General features: G+C 45.9%; 1 protein-coding gene across 13 annotated transcripts in view; it reads left to right on the plus strand.

Annotated features, from left to right (window-relative positions):
• The window catches only part of WT1 (WT1 transcription factor), a 93887-nt gene that overhangs the window by 51928 nt on the left and 19610 nt on the right, over positions 1–22349 (plus strand). For 12 of the 13 annotated variants that reach the window (XM_084521273.1, XM_084521274.1, XM_084521265.1 and 9 more), the window contains 5 exons: positions 1536–1658; positions 1755–1857; positions 6399–6476; positions 15171–15273; positions 16633–16783. In XM_084521273.1, the coding sequence (XP_084377399.1) occupies positions 6415–6476; positions 15171–15273; positions 16633–16783 (316 nt within the window). In that variant the 5' untranslated portion in view covers positions 1536–1658; positions 1755–1857; positions 6399–6414. Of the gene's footprint in view, positions 1–29; positions 295–1535; positions 1659–1754; positions 1858–6398; positions 6477–15170; positions 15274–16632; positions 16784–22349 lie in introns of those variants that run through there. The other variant, XM_084521264.1, reaches the window with a different exon arrangement.

The raw sequence follows: 22349 nt of genomic DNA on the forward strand, positions 1-22349 counted from the left end.
TTCTGAAAGTTTTTTATTATTATTATTTAAAAAAAAAAAAAAAGGAAAAGGGGAAAAGGGAGTTGAAGGTTGAGTCTCTACCCTGAGGGCTAAGGGAGGAGATAAGGAGCGAGAAACAGCTGTGGGATGGGAGTCCGTGGGGTACCGGCCTGTCAACGCTGTTCGCATCGCCGCGAAAGTCGCTCTGCTCTGCTCCTAGGGCAGGGGCATGGGTGATAGCCTGGGCTAGGAGAGGGTGAGCCCGCTTCTGCCCCGGTCCCAGAGTGCTAGGGCCAGCTTAAGATCATCGCAAAGGTGAAGGTTACAAAGTCTTCAGGTTGTTTATTGTTGTTTTGTTTGTTTTGTTTTCTTTTGTTTTTCCTCCCCATCGCTCCCTTCATTTCTCCTGCGCAATTCCGCAGGTTAATTAAACCCTGTAATGTCGCAGGATCTGTCTGCAGAGACAAGAAAACGGAGAAGCCACAAGCGGCTGGCTCCCTTTGCTGCCTCCCCACTTCGGGGGCTCGGCAAAGCCCCAGTGGTGGGCTCTGCGGCGGGCACAGCGCCGAGCACCCCCGTAGCAGCCAACGCAGCCATATCCCGGCTGCCAGGCGGGGCTGCAGAGGATGCCCGTGCTGCAAGGAGCCGGCTGCGAGCGAGGAGCTAGCGCTCGTGCTTTTTGGGTTGTTTGGGTTGTTTTCCCAGCCCGCGCTGGGCTTTTTTGTTTTGGTTTATTTTTTTGGAAGAGCGGCTCTCGGAGGAGCTCGGTTCTCGGGGTAAATGCTGACGAGCCGAGAAGCCTCTGAGATAATATTACTTTGTAATTACTTTTTTAGCTGAAGTTGTTTAGCCAGCTCCAAGTCATTAATGAAAGTTGGTGTCCAAGCACCTGATTTACGATTTCGTGTCGGCCCGGGGTCAGCAGAGGTGGTCTCTTTCCATCTGAATCTGCTCGGCGTAGGAAACAAAATAGGCTGTTTATTATTTTGGAGAGCAATTTTCGCTGAAAGGAGGAGTTTTATTTTTGCATGTAACATTCCGCCTCTTTATTGCAGACTCTTCAGAAAGCTGCTCTTAAAAAAGAGAGAGAGAGAGATTAAAGGGTAACTTCTAAATTGGAAACGGCAGAGGAGTACACAGAGCAGATGGGAATCTTCCTCTTTAATATGAGCAACGATTAATGAAAACATCCTTTTTATTACCGAAGCCGATCTGTTCTCTTTAAACACGAACGAGACTTCCGACTGTCCGCCCCTGGGAGCGGGCTGCCCGGCCCGCCTCTCCCGCGGGGCCGCCCCGCGCCCCCCGGCTCTCCCCGGCTCCCCCCGCGCCCGCAGCCCCCCAAGTGCGGTCCCGGCGGGGAGCGGGGAGCGCAGAGGAAGGGCAAAACCCTCGCCACGGCTTTTCCCCCGCCGTGCCCAGCAGCACCGGGGCGTGGAGCTGGGGCAGCCCGCGGCGGCGCCTCATGCTCGACGCCCTGCGGGAGGGAGGCTGGCGGCGAGCTCCGGGCCGGGCAGCCCGTGACCCCCCTAACCCCGCTGTGCTCTCTCCGGCAGGTTACAGCACCGTGGCTTTCGATGGGACTCCGAGCTACGGCCACACGCCGTCTCACCACGCCGCACAGTTTACAAACCACTCTTTCAAACACGAGGACCCCATCAGCCAGCAGACCTCGCTAGGTAATTCCAGGCGCCGCTGCCGGAGCCCGGCTCAGAGCCTGGGCTGCCCCAGCGCAGGGCGCGGCGGGGGCTAACTCTCTCCCCCTTCCTCTGCAGGGGACCAGCAGTACTCGGTGCCTCCCCCGGTGTACGGCTGTCACACCCCCACGGACAGCTGCACGGGCAGTCAGGCCCTGCTCCTGCGGACCCCCTACAACAGGTACCGCCGCCGGCAGGGAGCTGTGCCCGCCTGCCCTCCCCTCGGTTCGCGCGGGGTGCTCGGGCGGGGTCTCTCCCTGGCGCGTCCTCCCAGCAGCTCTCTCTTTGCTGCGAGGAAACGAGTTCAGTTTTCCCTTTCTCTAAAAACAAAGCGAACAAACAAAAACACAACAAGACACACGGTAAAAAAGAAAAGGAAAAAAAAGAGGCTGTCCCTCCAGCCTGGCCCCGCCGAGCTTTCCGGGGCTGGGTCCCCGTTCCGGGGAGACGCTCTCTTGGCAGGTGCCAGCCGCCCGAGCGCAGCGGGCACACACCTGGGGCAGGGCCCGCTGGCGCCCAGGATTTGGGATTTGCTCCGGTGCGCTCTTCTACCGCCCGGGCCGAGAGGAGAGGCACGGGGCAGCCCGGCGGAGCCCTGCCCGGCGCCTGCCGCTGAGCATCCCGCGCTGCCCGAGGCCTCTGCTGCGGTCCTCGGGGTGCAGCCTGCGCTCGGCGCGGCTCGGCCACGTCTGGGGAAAGGCGGCGGCGGCCTGCCCGGCGCCGGGAGCCCCCGCTCCCCCCTATTGCGGGGAGGGCGCGGGAGCGCTCACCGGTGGGCAGCAGAGGGGGTCGGGCGGGCAGCACGGGATGAGCGGCCGGAGGCTTCGGCACGCAGACCAGGAGCCCTCCCGATGGCTCCCAGGAGTGGAGGGGACCGGCCTGCAGAGAGGTTGTTTTCTGAAAACGGGGCAATACAGCTATGGGGTTTCCTTGCCGGGAGAAAGGTGTGTTGGAGCTTTGCTCTAAGCGCGAACTGGCCTTGCAAACAGAAGGGCCCGTTGCAAGAGCGGTTTCCCGTTTTCTTCCCTCTGCCGTGGGGGCTGGGCGCGCCTCTCGCAGTTTTACAACGTGTTTAGTGAGCAGAGAAGTTCCCCAAAATTTATTCTTCAACTTTTTGTGAACTTGGAGCCCGTCCCGTATCTTCGAGTTGCTAAGTAACTCTAGCACACAAAACAATATGCCTCCGCGAAGGAAGCCGCGAGCGGCTCCTCTTAGAGGCCGGTCATATCATCTCTGATTAATCAACACTGGACGCGGGACAACAAAATTCTGTCACTTCCAGAAGCCACTTCTCTAATGAACGTGAGTTGACGTCAAGGGAAGGAGGGAATGAGGTAATGAAGGAAGGAAAGAAGCCTATCCAGAGAGATTAGCCTGCAGAATAATTGGCGGGGAGAACTCCTGCGCCGAAGTGGCAGAGATTGCTCGCCTCGCAGGGAAATCTATAAATATGATTTGTGGGGAGGCGTCGGGAGGGCAGCTCCGAGCCGCCGCTCCGGGAGCGGGCCGGGCCCCGCCGGGCCCCGGGGCTCTGCCCCCGCTCCGCGCCTTGCTTTCCTCGCCTATCCCCCAGAGCGGGCATTTTCGCACGCAGGGGAGCGATCCGACTCTGCTCCCCGGCAGGTTTGCTGCTGGCCTCGGTAGGGTACGGATTAAGCCCTTAAACCTCCCTGGAGCCAATACTGCTGTGCGTGGGGCGTGTAGATCAGGGCAGAACTTGCTGCAGCTGGAGGGAGAGCCCCTGCAGTACAAGGCCCGCTCCGGCAGCTCAGCCTGAACAGGTGGGGGAGCTCGGGGACCCTCGTCCCCACCTCCACGTGTTCTGGGGAGGGAAGCCGGGGGAAAAGCGGGTTTCCCACTGCACGAGTGCTCTTCCTAGGAAGTGTTGTCAAGGGCAAGGGACGGCCGGTTACACCGCGAGACATTAGCCTAAAGACCAGCCGCGCTCTTTCTGTCCAAAACCGCTTCAGCGCAATCTCCTACTTGCTCCTGAGGCCGCATTTATTCCCTTTGCGGAGCTCCGGTTTGCTTTCGCAGCCCGGGCGCGCTCTGCCCTCGCTCCACAGCCTCGAGGCCGGGCCGGCCGCTCCGCCTGGAGCCCTTTCCCTTGTCTCCCTCACCGAGGCAAAGCATCCAGGGAGGCGAGAGCTCGAAGCGCTAGCCGAGAGATCGTAATTCTCGTGCTGGAAGCGAAAGCATCTCAGCAATCCCTTGCTCGCCGCTTGCTGCGCGGCCCGCCCCGCTGCCAGGGAGCGCTGCGGCCGGGGCCGGGCTGGGGCCGGGGCTGGGGCAGGAGCAGGGACCGGGGCCGGGGCCGGCTGCAGCCGTGCCCCGCTGGCCGCAGGGCCTCGGGTGGCCGCCGCTGTCCAGTTCGTCACGGCGAGGATGTGAACTTTTCTACCTCGCGCTGTTTAATGTAGTAAACATGCCCGATGCTGAAAATTTACTGTGAGTCACACTTACAAAGACTTTAAAAGCGGAGGAGTCTCGGTTCAGATTATAGCTCTTTCTGCGCAGAGGTCAAGAACTCGGTAATACCGCGATGCAGGCCAAAACAAACTCTATATGATCTACTACTGGTTTCCTTTTAAGTTCCCTTTTTGCTCAGCTTTGACTTCCTTTTATTCCACTCCAACTTACATTAATCCCCGTTGTAGAAACGTTCCCCCCCCTTCCTCTCGTTTCTCTTTAAAAGCATCTCCGTAATGAAAATAAGTTATTTTTAGTGTCTTCTTTGCGGCCATTTGGAGGGCCGGCGGTTCAGATTGGAACCAACGCAGGCACATCCCCAGAGACCCCGCTTTCCTTCTCGTAACTCAAGGCTCATTCAAAGCCGAGCTGCTGAGCGGGGCCGTCGGGTCCGTGAGATCATCTTGTGGGGCTGTCAATACCAAAGGGCGCAGATGGAGCTGCCCGTGTCCTGCTCTCCGTCACGCGTCAGAAGCGAGACACCCGATCCTTCCCTCCGCGGTGCCCGGCGGCCCCCGGGCGACCCGCGGCCACCGCCGGGCTTCTGGGGGCGCGATCGCTGCGGGACGGCGGATCCGCGCCCCGCCCGGCCGCGCCCCAAACCCCGAGCCCTCTGCCCGCAGCCTGGGGCAGGGGCCACGTCCCGGGGCCGTGTCCTCGGGCTCCGCTCGCCCTCTGGTTCGCGCAGAGCCCGGGGCGGCTGCCTGCGGTGAGCCGGGCTGCTGGCGGAGGTGCAAGGCGAGGGGCGAAGCGCGGCTGTAGGGTGGCGAGGGCAGGAGGGGGCTTTGGGGGCGGAGGAGTGGGCAGCGGGCCGGGGCTTCGCCCCGCTCGGCAGCTTGTTCGGGGCGCTGTCACCCAGCCGCCGCATGCAGTACAGTGGCTGCGAGCTAGTGACAAGATGAATAAGTGTATTGCTTTATGAAAAAGCAAAGGAGGGGAAAAAGTGGATATTGTGGGGGAGGCTCTTATAAATGAACTGTCAAGAGAAAGAAAGTTAAAGGGAAATCTCCTGCTGTAAATGCATCGGGCGGGCACTTCTAATAAAAATCAGGGTCCTGGAGGAATTAATTACAGCAGCATTACAGGAAGAATTCGTGGAATTGCAAAACGTAGTTGGCACAGACCAGCACGAGCTGCTATTGCAAATGGGGAAACTGCAGGAGAGTTTAACAATTCCTGAGCTGATATGCAGGACATTGTAGTAGCATAATAGCAGTGCAGACACACTAATGAATAATAGTGTCCAGTGATACTGACAAATGATATTACACATACTTCGAGATTGAAGTCACTTAATTTGTTTTTATATGCAAAAGCTTCCCACTGGAATCTGACTTTTGTAGGTTGCTTCTACCTGCCATGCGGGGAAAAAAATAAAATAAAATAAAATAAAAAAAAGAACGACTCCGCAGTCAGAGCGGTATCAGCTCGCTTCCCAAGCCCCGCGGATTTGGGTGCGATCCATCACAGCAGACGCGCGTTTGTCGGGCATCCATCACGGCGCCCGTTTGCGGGCCGGGGGGTTGCTCCGCTCCGCTCCGCTCCGCTCTGCTCCTTGCCGAGCCCCCGGCGCCCCGGGGCCGCGCTCCCTGCGGCACCCGCGTGTGCCGCGGCCCCGCGCCTTCCCAGCCCGCGGCCCCGAGCGCGGAGAAAGCCCGGCGCGCTCCCGTCGCGGGGTTAGTTTATCGCTCAGCCACTCCATTTTTCTTCGGCTTGTCAAACCCCTCTATGTAGTCCCATCCATCAGGAGCCACGATAGCTGTTTCGCTCCATTAGCCACGTGATCCTTCCCACTCCCGGTTAAAGCAGTTAACAGATTTGCCTTTTTTAAACAAATAATCCGCTTTGTTAGCCCACAGGTCTGCCTCTCTTCGTTTCATTGATTTCAATGTGCCAATATCGGATGTGACTTTCCTGTAAGGAAAACTTTCCCGATCTTTACAAATTTGTAGTCTTGCAGATTAAAAGAGACTTTTCACGGGCTCTTCTCTTCTCTTCTCTTCTCTTCTCTTCTCTTCTCTTCTCTTCTCTTCTCTTCTCTTCTCTTCTCTTCTCTTCTCTTCTCTTCTCTTCTCTTCTCTTCTCTCTTCTCTTCTCTTCTCTTCTCGACATCGATAAAATGAATTCAGTAAGATAAATTAACTTCGTGCTGTTTTGACATTGAAAAACGTTGACAAAATGTTGCTATTTTGACGTATCGGTTTTCAATTGATCACAACGACGTGGTTCTAATTCTAGCTATTTTCGTAACAGCGACAATTTATACCAAATGACCTCACAGCTTGAATGCATGACATGGAATCAAATGAACTTGGGCTCCACGCTGAAGGGGTAAGGCTCTTTTCTTCTTCTCCGACCTGTTCCCGCTGTAGCTGCGTTTCCCGACGTGAATCCGGCCGCTAGCACGAAACGCTACGGGCCGGGCTGGCGGCGCAGCAGCCGCCCGTGTCCCCAAATAAAGGCTCGAAGCTGCCCCGGCCCTACACAGCCGGTCCCGGTCCCAGTCCCGGTCCCGGTCCCGGTCGCCCCTGCCCGAGCCGTCGCCCCTCGCTGCCAGCCCTCTTCCCTTTCCCGCCCGCCGCCGGGCCCTGCGTCCTGTGTCCCGGCCCGGCCGCCTCCCGGTTTCCTTCCTCCCGGCCATTGTCGCCCTCCCACCTGCCGGGAAGAGGCTCCGGCCCGCCTCCCCCGCGGGGTTTCCTGCCGCTGGGCGGCCAGGAAGGTCCCGAGGCGCCGCGGGGCCCCGCCGGGGTGGCGGCCACCGGGCGGGCAGCGAAGCACGAGGAGCGGGGCCGGCGCTGCGACGGGCGGCAGGGTTCAACAATTGCCCCCCGGCGGGCAGCAGGCGGGGTGCGAGCCGCTGGGGTGCTGCTGGGGTGCCCCTCGCCCCATCTCCGACTGGTGCCGCGAGCAGAAGAGCCGCCCTGCGATGCGAGCCAAGAGAAAGCCAAGGCTGGGCTGCTCTGCTCGGAGCAGATGTTGGTTATGGAAACGCCCCTACCGAAGGTAGGTGTCACCAGCCCGCTTTGAGATGTTCTCGGTACCTAAGCATGTGCTGACACTCGAGTGAACAACAGGAGAAATCTAGAAAAGCCCACGCAGACCTACACTTTCACATAGCCATCCGTACCAGTGGAAACCTCGTTCAATACGGACGTTGCCCATATTGCTCAATGCTGTAGTGCGATGAAGGAAAAAAATTGGACCTGCTTCTAGCTCATTCACAAGTGGTGTTTGAAGGTCAGATGGTAGCATAGTAAACTATCTTGGAATGGCCCTACTATATTGAGTCTGAGGAGGTCTGTCAAGGAGATCCCTTGCGGTTAAGAAGATCCCCAAATCCCACAGTTGTGTACAGTTCTGTGTCTTTGCTGCTGATTCTTTCTTTTTAAAGGTTATTTCCTTTTTTTTTTTTCTTTTTTTTTTTTTTTTTTTCCATAAGTGTTTGTGATTTCCTCTTTAATCTGTACCCTTTAAAGATCAGTCATTGCAATATTAGACACTGTTTTGTCTCTTCTGAAGAAAATATCCTGCAAAATGGAGAAACACATCAACCTTGACTGAGGTCCAAGTTATTAAAGCAAGGAAGAGGTTATTTTTTGGGGAAGTCAGTGAAAAAAAAGACACAATAGAAATATTAAAGGAGTACTGAACAAAATAAATGGCTTTTTACTTGTCCAGGAGTCAGACTGTTAGCAGTGTAAAGTATGTGACCTAGGATGCTTGAAAGGGGAAAAAAAAAAAAGAGAGAGAAATCAAGATGAATGATCTATGGTAAAACAAAGCTGAAAGTTTTGGTATAGGCCAAGATTGTAGAATCTGTGGAAAATCAGTGCTAGACATAGCCTCATCTCTGGTAATATGAGCCAAAATAGTTATCTGTCTTTTCTGGCTGAGAGTTACAATACACAGTACCTCCAATCTCAGTTGCCATGAACATAAGGTATTCTTCCCAAGATTTACATCTTTAAAATATATGAACTGTTCATAAGCGATTCCCAGGCGTTTAGTATTTCAGATGCTTTTCTTGATCTTGTAATTTAAGAATTTTGGAATCGGTCTTTCTGTTGAAATGTGGAGCTTCCAGATTCTGTCCAATGCTGACAGTCCATGTTTAGCTTCTTGCCTTGGGTTCTCCCCGGCACTTCTTCCTGGCTTAGCGTGCATTGTAATAAGGAAGAAAACATTACCGGTAAGTTCTGCAAGTAGTTGGACAACTCCATGATTGTCTGAAGCTTAGGGGTCGTACACTTTGTACTTGACAGTGAACCACCAGTTCAGTAGCTTGTTCTTGGGGTTCATGTTCAGCATCAGTTTGATATACCGAAGGGAAGCTATTGCCATCTATTTTAGGTAGGGTTAGTTAACAGCTTCTGTGCTAGAGCTGTCTAGCAGTTTCTCTGAAAGCATTCTGGGTTTAGCTGTTTACATTTTTGCCAATATCTGTTTGGTTAGCTGTAGAATTCTGATTAAAAGTTTGAAATTTGGCAACCAAGACTTCAGGTGGTGAAAGCTGACAGCAACAATCATTCCTATTGAGCTGTGAGAAGGGCAAGAAGTTTCTTTGTTTCTGTGGGTTCTGGCCTTTGAGTGCCTTCAGTAGGTGTAAGCATTAGGGCACAGAAGAAGGCACGGCCTGGGCGTCCAGACAAGGTTGGCGTTAAAAGGTATGGAACAGAGTGCCTGGCCGGGCATCGCTGTCTGGTGGAGAGGGGAACATAAGGGGAGCAGAGGTGGTGTCTTCTGACGGAGCGTGGCAGTGTGAGAGACTGGCAGGTGAAAGGGAGAGAGGTGTGTATGGGGAAGCAGATAGAAAAGGCTGCGGCTAACCTAGTCCAGAACATGGAGTAGGTTCCTAAAAGTTGAGTTCTAGATGTTTCTACTTGCTGGCAAGCCAAAAGGAAGTCTCATAGTCCAAAATAAGCTTCTCTCTGCAAGGGGTTGTCAGTAGAGAAGATGACAACTCACTGCTGCTACCGCGTAGTCTGAATGCTTTGAATCCGTGTGGTAGTTTCACTTAGATTTGGAATGCCAAAGACTGAGTTGAGGTTGTGCTTATGACTTATATGAAGTCAGGGCCTCGGACGAGGGAAGAACAGCCCATGTTTGCTGCCTTGTGAGCTAGTGTTTTGGTTAGGTGTTGCCTGTTTGTCTGGAGACTTCTCAGTCCCGTTCTGAGCTTTGGGTGGACAAGAGGGAGGGCTGTGGGAGCTGTCACATAAATGGGCAACTTCCGAAATCTGAAATGAAAATTTCATGGTTAAGGCAGTGAATGGCACTGTTTGCTGATGGCATTTTGTGGTATTTTGTTTGGAGAAGCTGAGACCTGATTTATACTGTTGAAGGAAAGCCATGGGTCCTTTGGTTATTATGCTGAAAACTTGGGCCCCAGACATCTCAAAATGGATGTCCAAAATTTGCAGACACCTTTTCCCTCAGCTTCTGTCCTTAATATCTTTGTGTTGCTTTCTTATTTGTACAAGGTGGAAAATGATGGCTTCCCTTATAGTATTTTTGTGGAGGTAGACCTCATGTCTATACAATCCTCCTTGATAGTTTGATGAGGTCTATATAAAAGGGACATGGAAATAATTTATACCAAGCAGGAAATGATATGGCATGGTAGGCAAGAAGTAGAGCCACATATCCAACAGCAAGACTTAACAGAAATATTGCAGAGTTTTCTCTTCAGCTGCTCGAGTAAAAGTTATTTTTCTGACAGTCACCTGAAATCATATATATATCTATAACCAGACAATTTTGTTTTTTATTTTATTATTTTTATTTATTTTTTTACTCTTTTGGTTTTCCTTGCATTTTAAATGATCAGCATATTGCATGGACTTTTGCTGTTTGCTGAGGTTCACTGGAAGGAAAATTATGTATAATCTTTGTAGAACACTATTAAAACTGCATTTAAAACAGATTTTGTTTACAAGTGAATTGTAAACGTTTTTCTGTTTACCTATAGCAATATTATTAGTAAAATTTGGAGGTGTAAAACTTCCTAGTTGGGATCAGTTCTATAATCAACATGAATTGGCAATGGGCAATGACCCATGGTCTCTGACACTCGTCCCTTTCCCACTGATAACTGAGGATCTTGTTTTGGATCTCGTGTTGGGTGAAATCCTGATTCCACTGAGGTCAAAAATCCCCCAAACTATTGAAGTCGATGAGACTGGAGTCCCCTGAATCCGGTGCCTTCCTGTCATCAGCCAGCTGGTTTTCTCGTAGAAGATGGCAGAAGGGCTGTAATCTGTGAAATCACATTTTTAATGTTCCTTTGCCTTGGAAAGCACAGATAAAAATGCAGCTTTAAGCTCCACCCTCTGCGTAGTATTAGACAAAAAGCAGGCAGAAACATGATCTTCTATATAACTAATCAGAATCTCTTTGCTGTCTCCATACATATTTTTCCCAGGGTGCTAGGATGGTAAATATTTTAGCAGAGGGAATTAACTCTACTTCTCTTCCTTTATGTTCTGTTATCAACGGGACTAGCCCACACCCTCACTTTGCCTCATTTTTGGCTCTGTTTCTAAACCCTAAAATTCCTGTTCCTGCATTGAAACACAATTAAACTGAGGCTTAATGTGGTGCCTGTTTTATGTAATCTTGCTTTCTGGCTTTTTTTATTCTTCCAAGTCTGCATCTCATGAATCAATTTGTACTCACATTTCATCTGAAATTTTCTAGCTCTCTTCAGTATGCCCTAAAGCTTCCCTTTTTTGGTTTATGAAATAATAATAAAAAGCTTAACTTTTCAGATTAAGTTGTAACTGGGTTATACATTAGACAGACAATTTCAGTTTAACAAAGTAGAAATGGTGTGAGAGAGAAATTGCAGCTTGATTATTTTTTAAAAAATATTCAGATTAGAATGTCATCTTTTATGAGTTTTTTTTTATAACCACTTAGATTGATACAACTCTTTAAAGCTGCTCTGTTTTTCATCACACGTTCTCATCTGTAAAACCTTCATTTTTATTAATCTTTGTACAATCTGTACAACTTTGAGATTAATCATTTTAAAAGAGCTACTCTCCGAGTGTTAAGGATTTGCTGGACTAATGGTAAATGCAAGTGCTTCTAAATATTCTACAACACATAGCGCTTGCTTAGCATTTTATGTTGCACAAGGATCAGACTTTGTTTCCCAGTTATCTAGAGTTACATTTTATGGATTTGTTTCCAGGTCTGTTTCTGGCTGCCTAGAACCAGAGAACAAAATATACTGAGCTGTTTTTTCACCAACTAACTGGATGAATTATAAATATTTATAGTCCAGTTCTGCCCCTGTCCTGTTCCCATTGAAATTAAAGGGAATTGTATATTTACAAGCAAAGGCAGAAACAGGCTGGGAAGCCAAGTCCTTCAGTCCTTACTCGAACAAAAATTCCTGTTAGAAACTGACAGGCCGGTTTGTTTGTGTCTTGCCTTGCTTACTTTTTGAGTCCTTTTAGGACTTGTGAAGGGATTGGTCTGGTGTCTCTCCTATCTGTAACTCTGGGGACTCTAGTATTTCGACTCTTCGCCTCCTGCTTATCCCCCCAGCCTCAGCTGAGTGTCTCTGCAGCTGGGGGAGGCAGCGCAGGAGCCGTGGCTGAGCTGCCAGGCGTGCTGCGTGCGCTTCCCTGGGCTGCGGTGGTGGTGCTGGGCAGCCTGTCCCGCAGGAGGGAAGACGCGTGTCCGAGGAGCCTCCTTTCCTCACCTACCCTGAGTTAGCACTGCTCATCCGAACGGCACAGTATGTATCATTTGGGGGGTGTCATCTTTTTAACTGACAGTGCAGTTGTCAGTGGATCTGGGATGTACGATGTAGCTGTTACAGTGCTTTGGTGGAGACCTAGGATATTACCTAGTCTGGGGAGCGTATCAGGACAATTTCTGTTCTGATTTTTATGATTTTGGTGGCCTCTGTGTATGAGGCATTGTCTGTTTGCCTAGTTAAACATAGAATGCCTGACTAGAAAAGATGGAAATTAGGAATTTCCTACCCTCTTAAGATTTCCAGTTACTTAAAGTACGGGAGGTATAAAATTCAATGGTTATTTGTACTGCTCATCTACATAGGACTGCATTGCACCATTATCTTATGTATGCAGTAAAGCAGGTGTTTGAGTTTCAGTAATATATTTAGAAGATTTGTGTGTATGCAAATATATATATGTAGTTTTGCATCAGTTTTATTTTAGCATATAATTTGCAGCATCACAAAGCCAGACAGCTGTATAAGCATGGTATACCTTTTGTGGCATATACCATGGATGCACTGAGTGAAGAGGCTGGAATTAAAAAAAATATATATTTCACAACCAGGTTACTACTGATGCAGAGTGAAGGTTGGACTGAATAGTGCAGCAATAGGGACTGGTGGTGAAAACTCCCCTTCAGTGTTCCAGTTTCTTCACTAAGCTGCAGGAGCAATCACCTGTTAATTTCTGTCTCCCTGGAGGCCAGATTATTCCGTAGGGCTTTGTAGTGAATAAATATCATTTTAAACAAGGAATCTCCTGATGGATTTTACTGTCATCATCCAGGTGACCATGCTGAGTACCAGCCAGGGTTGATGAGAATGTTGCCCATGTAAAATGGGAGCTGTGATTACCGCTTATTAAAACGTCTCTCACAGGGAGCTGTGGCTATTCCCTTGTTCATATACCATGGGTGAAGAAGCTCTGAAAAGTTTTAATGTTCTAGGCTTTGCAGTTGTGTGTACAGTTATAGTGTAGTATAATTAGAAATAATGGGAGGAAATTTGAAGAAGGCTGAATGCTGAGGAAGCCTTCCCAAATAAGCAATAAAAATTGAGGTGGAGATCATCCAAAGGATAACTCCCATCCAGTGTCACTCCTGAGGGCACAGACAGGCTCTTTGTTCTATTTCTTATTCCTGGGAGGAATTATTTCAGAACTGACTGGTCTTTACAAAAATGCTCATCACTGAAAGACGAAAACCATGGGAATTTGGAGGGAAAGTTAGGTTGGGTTTTGTGGCCTAACCTCTTACTGCATGTATTTGTTTCTCCTTCTGAAGTTTCTGAACTGCAAATTCTTATCTGACTCAGTGTCTCTGTTGTAAGGTGTAAGGTTGCTAATGCAGGCATGGATGAGAGGTTGCACAGTTACGTGGGGTAACTAATGCTGACGTTCATATTTGCCATACACTTGCTGATGTATTACAGATCAGCAACAGCTTCTACTACGGAAATCCCTCCTTATCAGTTCTTATTTCTGTTTTGATTTGTGATAAACATGGGTATCACCATAGACTGGGTGCTTTTCAACTGCTTTGTTGTTGTTGTTGTTGTTGTTATTGTTGTTTTTTAACATCTGTGGAGTTTCCTGCCTTTAAATAGAGAGGAAAATTCGATACTAGTGGGGAATGGGAGTTGGGCAAATGATAATTTGTTACTTGTATTAGGGCACTAAGAGCCACATTGGACCCTGAGCAGAGAGGAGACCCTGTTCAGTTAGACATAGTATGTGTCTAGAGAGGTATTTAATCCATTTAAATCAGACAGTGGTATTTTACAGAATGTTACAGATCAGAGATACCTTATTGCCACCACCCTACAAATTACTTCGTTATAATCACTCGGTTGCCAGTTAAAATTGAAACAAATGGAGCACACTTGCCTAAAGGCATAGCCTTTCATTTGAATGGCCAGGTGGAGTCAGGATTTGAATCTGGTATTTTACCAGCAAAGGACTTGGTCTAAAGGATCGCATCTGCCAGGTGGCAGCCTGCAAGCTGCTATGTGGACGAGTAACGAGGAGTGACCTGCATGCTGCAGTAAGAGCTGTTCACAAATACTGCTCCCCTCCTGCTCAGCGAAGTTCACAAATGGTTGAGACGTCTCCCGCATTCCAGTTCCACTGGCTGTTCTGCAAATCACTTAAGAGGTTTAAAACTTCCTTGTAATTCTACTCTGCACATGAACTTTGAGTGAAGAGAAAGGAAGGACCAGTGAAATGAGAGCCTGGGCCTCAGGGACCCCTTAAAATTGCTATTGCAAGCATTTGGCAAAGACTGGGATAACATCCTATGTATCCATCTTTGTCCCTAGCTGTGTGCCCTTGGGCTTTGTTCTGGGCTTTCTTATTTCTAGTGCAGTGTAAAATACGAACACGTACTGTTGCCAGTATATATTCATACATGTGGCAATGTCCACACTAATGTAACATTTACATTATTTTTACTTTAAGAAGGTTGCGGACAGGAAAAACAGCAATATCCCTGATGTTCTGGAAAGCAGAGCATAGGATTTTGAAGAATAAGTAAATGAGCATATGATTGTGACACCCCAAAACCACAACAAAAGTTACAAAATTTTAAAATTGTCACAATGCTGTGTAAGGAATGTTGATAATTTATACCTATTTATTTATTTATTTATTTTTATAAGGGGTTAATTCGTAGTGTATCCTGCAAGTTGATATGTGGGATAAATAGTTTGGACACTGATTTGTAATCTCTGTTTATGAGTACATGACTGCTATTCTTATAAATGTCATCACTTTCTTGGTAGTATCTGGTAATATCTGAGTCATGAGGTGCTGACAAAAATCCACTGCACTTAATGTGAAACTTGAGGCATTTTGCTCATTCCAAAAGATATTAGCAATAGCCAGCCCCACATTTAACTGATAAATAACGTGTACATGTGCACATGTGCACATGACACAGCTATGCTGCTATGTGGATTTTTCCCCTTACCTAAAATCTTTGTGGAAATGCATCAGAGTTCAGATCCATGGCTTTTTATTTTTATTTTTTTTTCTGGACTGTCTTAATGGATACTAATAGATGTATGCATGGAGTCAGTGCATTGTGCTGGAAGGGAGCGGGTTCAGATGAAGGTGGAGCAGGTTTCCTGTAGTGAATTCCATTTGAGCTTGGATAACCTGGCTACAAAAGCAAACTCTACATATGTTATCACCAACTTAAGAAAAGAAACCTTTCAAATGGAGCTGAGTAGTGAAAAATATTTCATTTCTCCGTTATTCTCCTCTTTATTTACAGCCATACAGCAGGATATGAAAATGAGAACCACAGTGCTCCCATGTTATACAGCTGTGGGGCCCAATACAGAATACACACCCATGGAGTTTTTAGAGGCATACAAGTGAGTATAGAAGGCCATTCTTCATGGGGAAGTAAAACTGCTGCCTGCTTGTAATGGTCACTTACTACTTACTTCACTGGTTTTTATAAATCCATCCTTGATTTCGGTTTCCCTGTGGTATCAATGCTTGACATAAGTGTCATGACTTCCCTGAAACCACTGAAGTATAATACAAAGTTTCTTTCTGAAACAGTTGTTTAAAATTGTACATTTCTCCTTCTAAAATATATCTGTGAAGCAGTTATTCCTGACCAGCTTTTCTAGATGGTCCAAGATTCCGCTTCCAACTTCTAGCTCCAGCCACTTTGGCCACATGAAGCTTCTGTGGCTACAATGGACCAAGTCTGATGACTGCGTAAAAAGTACTAGATGACATTTTGCTTTTAAGGATTTCTGAAGCTTTACTAATTCAAACACATTTCCTTAAAACAAAATATAATAAGTGATTGTTTCCTAATGACTAAAGAAATATTTGGAAGGAACTTATCATTCATGGGAGTTAATTTCCTCCCTTTCTGAACAGTTATATCATTGATAAATATCACTGTAAAAAATATACCTTCTTAAAACTGATGGCAAAGTCATCACATAGTGCTTGTCTCTTCTGTGTTTCTCTTTCTGTGTTGTCAACCTGCATGAATGTTTTTAGAATGTTTTATTCTTTTCTCTATGGTTTAGTAAGTCATTATTCAGTAGCAAGTTCTCAGAAATAGGCTCACGAGCCAGCTTTTTGTTGAGTGAATAAAGTAAGCATGGACATTGTTTATGGAAGTTAATTATCCCAGAAGGAGAAGATCACCTTTGATGGAACATTGTGACAGAGGCCAAAACTCATTAAAGCTGAACTATTCACCACTTCCACCTTTCTCTTGTTTTATGTTTTACCAATTTGTATTAACCCAATACATATTTTTTCCCATACCCTAACTTTGTATGAATATTTAAAATATTTAAAATATTTGAATATTTAAAAGAAGGGAATGTTACTCTGGCTAATGCTCTTATCTATTACACTGGAATACACCTAAAACTATTTCATATGCCAAGCAGTGTTACTTTCATCATTGTGTGATTACACCTGAGGTTGGAATGTGGCCCATTTAATCCTGCATATAAATATCGGTGAGAGAATTTAGTGAGTAGAGTTTGCTGTGTTTTACCTTCAAATAATTTTAATAAGCTGGAAGTAACAGATTAAGGCATACTAAGGTTGTACTTCATTAACACAGAATAAAATACAGTTGCCTGTTTGCAGTGTGGTATATTTAAGTATCTCTTTGTCATGGAGAAGTGCCCCTGAGTGCTTGCCTTTCAATGTGCTAAACAAAAGCTTGTGAACATACACGTCTGTCATTGTAGGATGTCCGACGGGTGCCGGGAGTAGCACCAACTATTGTCCGATCAGCAAGCGAGACAAATGAAAAACGTCCCTTCATGTGCGCGTACCCTGGCTGTAACAAGAGATACTTTAAGTTGTCCCATTTACAGATGCACAGCAGAAAGCACACTGGTAAGTGTCAGCGTTGATGGCTATAAATCAAGTTAGAGCACTGGACAGCAGAATGGCTAGGGCGATTCTGAAACAGTGTAAGGTGCACGAGATGAACTGCCAGGTCAGGGGCAGTGAGAACGTGCCAGTTGGGGTAGATGCGTGCTGTCACTGGGGCAATCCCCCTTTCGGATGAGAAGACTGTGAATCTAGCAAAATAAAACACAGAGCAGCCCTGACAGCAAGTAGATCACCTCTCTCCCTCTCAGACCGTTAGAGGACGTCATTCAGGGCCATGAATTTTCTTCTCCTTTCTATTTTTCTTTAATTTAGGAGCATCAAAGCTTGCTCCAAAATTTAACTGTTGTTAACTGCTAAGAAGTTCCCATCATCTTCTCCCCCTGTATAAGCCGTGTCTGGTTGGGGTTGGAGGCAGGGACTGGCAAAGGAGCTTGCTTGCTCTGGGATCTTTTCATGAAGAATTGAACTTGAAGCCACTAATTCGTATGGTAAGATCTGGGTTCTATCTGATTTTGGGCAATCCAGTTTATGTCTCAAAATGTGGAAATAACATGTCCTGCTGTATCTTGCAGGCTATTAAAAAGGTCTATTTCCCCTATTGGAAGATTTATACTGTTGGAAGTGTGTAATTATTATGTATAATGTCTTCAGATATGCATCTTACACATTTTTTATTGCCTATCATATTTTTATTTAGACAGCTCTTTCTGTGCTAATTGAGAAATCTGTGAATAAAATCTATAAAAATGGGTGTTCAGTTAACTGTGAATATAACAGAAGGTCAAAGGGATAAAACAGATAACAGGAAGGTAGTCCATACTGTTGTGACTTAGCAGATTGTCTAATGTTTCATTAAAAAACAGTTGCAAACTTTTCCTTTTGGATACTGTGTGGTGACATGTACTTGCATAACGCCATGATAGGTAAGAAATGAACATTACAAAGCATTTTTAATTTCTGAACATGCAAGCTGCAAAATACTCAGATGACACCTTCGTTTTTGCTTAGATTACAGATGTGAGATAATTTGGATTGTAACAGTAATTTAGTCTTCCAAGCCAAAGGTCTACAGAAAAGCTATTATATATATTTTTTGTAAATAATTTGGGAACAGAAGAAAATTTGTAGATCTTTTGGGGCACATTAACAGCAGTATTTTTCTTGAGTATGCCTAAGCAGTTCTGAATTTTTCTCATAATCACTATTTCTTTCATTTCTAAATTGATTTACTCTGTACCTTAGCAATCATAATTTGTTTGTTTTGGTTCTGCATTTTATTCCATTTGGTTGCTTGGCTTTCACAATATTATTTTTGGATGCACCACAAGGACACATCTTACATTTTTTTTCCCCTTTAAATGGAGAAGATATCTAGCATTATACTACTTATAATCTAGGCATGTAGAGTCAGAAAATCCCCAGAAGACATAGGGGACAGGACTATGGAAGTCTAGCATCCCTAGAGAGACTTCTCCCCATATCTTTGAGGTTGTAAACACCCCTTCCTTCTCCTTTGGTTTATGCTATAGTTAAACAGGGTATAGGATTTTTTTTTTTTTTTTTTCTCCTCAAACACCTCTTCTGGTAAGGTGGACCCAGATCTTTCTAACATTATATTTTGATATGTTGACTATAAGACTTTTTTTTTTTTAAACTTTTTTTTTTTTCTCTCAAACGTTTGCAAGATGCTTTCTCTAAGCGGAGCGGCCAGCTTGACTCCCAAAGTTTGTATTTGCTGATAAAAATGTTGCCATTGGTAAGACGACGCAAGTTTTCAAGGTTGGCTGCAGCTAAAGAGAGGAAGCTAGGGGATATGGCACTTCCAATATGAGAATTGCTTGGGTAATTGGTTAACTTGCCTGGCTGAGGCGTTCACATTTAGGATCAGAAGGGATTTCTCCCCTTAGTCAGACTGTCAGGAACAGTTAGGTTTTGTTCCTCAGCCTGTTGTATAGGTACTAGCTATTTGCTGTGATTATCATCTGGAAATTGTACTTACTAAACTCCCAGCTGCTATAAATACTTAGGACATGATGCCCTTCATTTCTTGTCTGCTCCTGTAGCCTGTTGGTCCTAGCTTTTGGGAGTGCTTGGAGAACTATGCTGTATGGGAGCCTCTGGAGCAGACAGTCTGTGAACGCTCTGAGTTACCATATTTTCTTGGCTGCTTGGCGCAGCGGAGGGTCTGGACTTGGTGCCCATGTGGTCCTCCTCAGACCCATGCTCTTCAACACTCCTGGGCAGTTGAATTGACTGCTGTGGTGTAAAGCCATTTCCAGTCTGCTGGGTAACTTCACGTCTTTTCTGGCTATCTGTCCCTGAGCTGTGCCTCCTTGCGGAGAAGCTGGTCATCAGAAAGGTGTGTGGGACTGTCGCCAGGGGAGGTTCAGCCTAGACATGAGGGAAAATGTCTTTACTGCAAGGGTGGTGAAACACTGGCAGAGGCTTCCTAGTGAGGTGGTCGATGCCTGCCAGTGTTCAAGAAGCACTTTGACAATGGCCTCAATAACAGGCTTTAACTTTTGGTTAGCCTTGACGTGGTCAGGCAGTTGGACTTGGTGATCTTTGTAAGGCCCTTCCAACTGAACCATTCTAAATCAAAAGCAAAATTTGCAAACCAGTTGTCTCCAAAGGCAGATCAATCATTGCAATGAAGAATTTGTGTGCTTTGTTGGTAATAGCTATGATAACTACAGCTGACCCTTGTCTTCATCTTTTCTCCACCTCTTCACTGTTAGGTGAGGGGATATCTTAACAGACCAGTATGACTAAGGTTGATGTTGCTGGTGCTTGTTGATAATCATGTAGCTGTCTCAGTCTCTCTGATCACCTTTCTGTCCATAACTCAATGAACTATGTAACACCAATACTAAATACAGAAATTGGGCTTGATGGAGTTAGCAAACTCACTTAGATGAAAGGTAGTTGGTAAACATAACACCTAATGTCTTACTAAATGAAGGGCTGCATCTTTTCTTCTTCCACTCCAGCATTTCGATGGGAAGGAATCCTGACGAGCCATTTTGAGGTTAGAACTGTCAGATATTAGCTCAAGTGGAGTATAATTTGTTTGTTTGCCATACCTCTCTACAGACAACGTATAATTTTACGCATCCTACTGTAAGATGGTTCTGTATTCACACATGAGTTTGAAGCTTTTCCACCTTCCTTAGTATAAAGTTATATCAATTTTTAAATTATGGACACGATTTGAAAATAAAGCGTAGCATATATCTCCTATTTAAACAGCAGATTGTATCCTTACAGAATAATGTTGACTCTTGCTTATCTTTTTCCTTTCTATCATAGATACTTACAGAGAACTTGGCTCATCAGGTCTTCCATTCACCAGTTGCAGTATTGCAAAATTAAAAAGGACCTAAAGCACAAAATTGGGTTCTGTAATCTGTTCTAACCAATGTTTCAACATAGCCTTAGTTGAAAATATGTTGACATTTTGTACCCTCCAAGACTGCTTATCCATTGTTAACAATGCCTTTATTGAAACATGTACAGCCAAAAAAGCTTTTTTCTTATCTTGGTGTATTTTGCTGCAGGAGATAGGCCCTGAAGGGAAATGCAAAAATACATATAACTTTTCAGCAGTTCAGCAATTAATGTGAGTTGTAGTCCTGTAGCCGACTTCAGAGATTTCTTCGTGGAAACAAGTTGATGTCTAGACCTTCATTAATTTAATGTATGGAGGAAACATCACCATTCTTGCTTCAGCCCCTTTGGGTGTAGCACCACACATTGGAAAAAATGTGGGTTTGCCCTGATGAAAAACGGAGCACTTTTGCAGATAAAATACTCTCTGCCTTTTTGTTAGGCATATTCTTCAGCCTTACAGTGCTCAGCTGCAGGCATGAGTTTCTACAACAAAATCATGGAACCTGTAAATCAGGAAGGAATCCTTTATGTGGTAGGGGACTCGGCTCTTGGTGGTGAATTTCTGAGGCTCTAGGTGGTGTAAGTAATGGTCTAATAACCATTTTTACACTACTCATCTAAGAATCACTTCCTTGCTTTGACTAAGCCAGTATCTTTTCACTATGGCGTGTTACCATGCTGCTAAATGCCTCACAGCCAGTGCAGTTCATCATTGCAACGCCTTTGAAAGACAGAGCTATATCCTCTGTATAAGCAGTGATAAAGGGGTGTCATTGTGCTTTAGCTAGGAACTGCACAGCCACTCTTGCAAGAATCTAGTGTGGTAACGTGTAGGTTAGCATTTTTTTGCCAGTTTTCCTTTGGAATACCTGTATCTTCAGTGGGCCATGGGAGACTGCTGGGCTGGATGGACCTTTGGCCTTACCCATTATGCACCACTTTTAGGCTTTCATTTCTGTTGGATGAAATAAGATCGCTTATGTATTTAAAATTTGTGATTAGTTTCACAGCAGTAATGATGTCTTCTCACACCTGAATTGTGTCACAAAGGTGACAGAATAAGTTATCTATGAAGACTCCCTATTAAACGGAGACAGAAGTTTTCTCTAAGTTTGCTGAAGCAAATGATGTTGAATAGAAACATGCTACGCTAGTGCGGTAAAGCTGTGATTACAGCATCGTGCTCATTTGATTAGTTGGATATAGAAGCAAAGGGGTTTACGGTGGTGAAGTGAGTACAGACAAGCCTTCAGATTCTCATTCAGACTTGCCGTCTTTAGTTTCAAAATCAGCCTCCTCTCATGTTTTCTTGTTAGCAGCAGGCTTTTGCTTTTGCTGCATGCCTTAATTAAATGGAATGATTATGCATGTTTGTGCTACTGCTACAGCAGTGCTAATGTCTGCTTTCCTATGCATCTGTGCAAATTAATTTTCACAAGAGGAGGCGGGCACTCTTCCTCTAGTTTAAGTTAATCTGCTTTGAGCAAATAGGTATATTTTATTAAAAGTATTTATTGTGATAAATGCAAAGGCTGATTCAGAATTCTGTGATTGTTGAGCTTCTAATTTTCTAAATGTTTTTCTAAATATTGTTCTAGGAGAACTGCTATTCCACCTGTCCTCTCTCATTTTGACCATTTCATTATGCACCAAGTGTAGCCTTTTTGTTGCATGCTGTCTTTTAGTAATGAAATGTAAATAATTGCGGGAATCTCTGAGTCACAGGTGAACGGACTGGTGAAGCTTCATCTTCTTCTCCTGGTTTGTTTTGCAATTGTATAGGGCTGCATAGGAAGGTGACAGTATTACAGGATATTTTTTGTGCATTGAGAGATTTCAGCTGTTTAATGGAGGGGCTCTAACAGTCCAAGAGTCCCTTTCTGTATAGTCATTTAATGAGGCACCAGCAGACTTTTTCTAATCCGGGACATTTCTGTCACCCTGTTCTAAAGAAATTTATGGAAGTGAACAGGTATGTGTCAGTTGGCTTTGGCAGGCATTTTCCTTGACACTAGCTGACATGGAAGATGTAGAAGGAAAGAGAAATTAGGATTTCTGTCCAAATATTATGCTGCCCATTGTTTGTTTACCTTTCATCTTCTGCAGTGTCAGTATATCTCTGTGTAAGCATATTGGATCGATTCCTATGTGCATTGGTTAAATTTGTCCTCAGTTT

The sequence above is a fragment of the Aythya ferina genome, assembly GCF_964211825.1.
Source record: "Aythya ferina genome assembly, chromosome: 5".
Classification (NCBI taxonomy): Eukaryota; Metazoa; Chordata; class Aves; order Anseriformes; family Anatidae; genus Aythya; species Aythya ferina.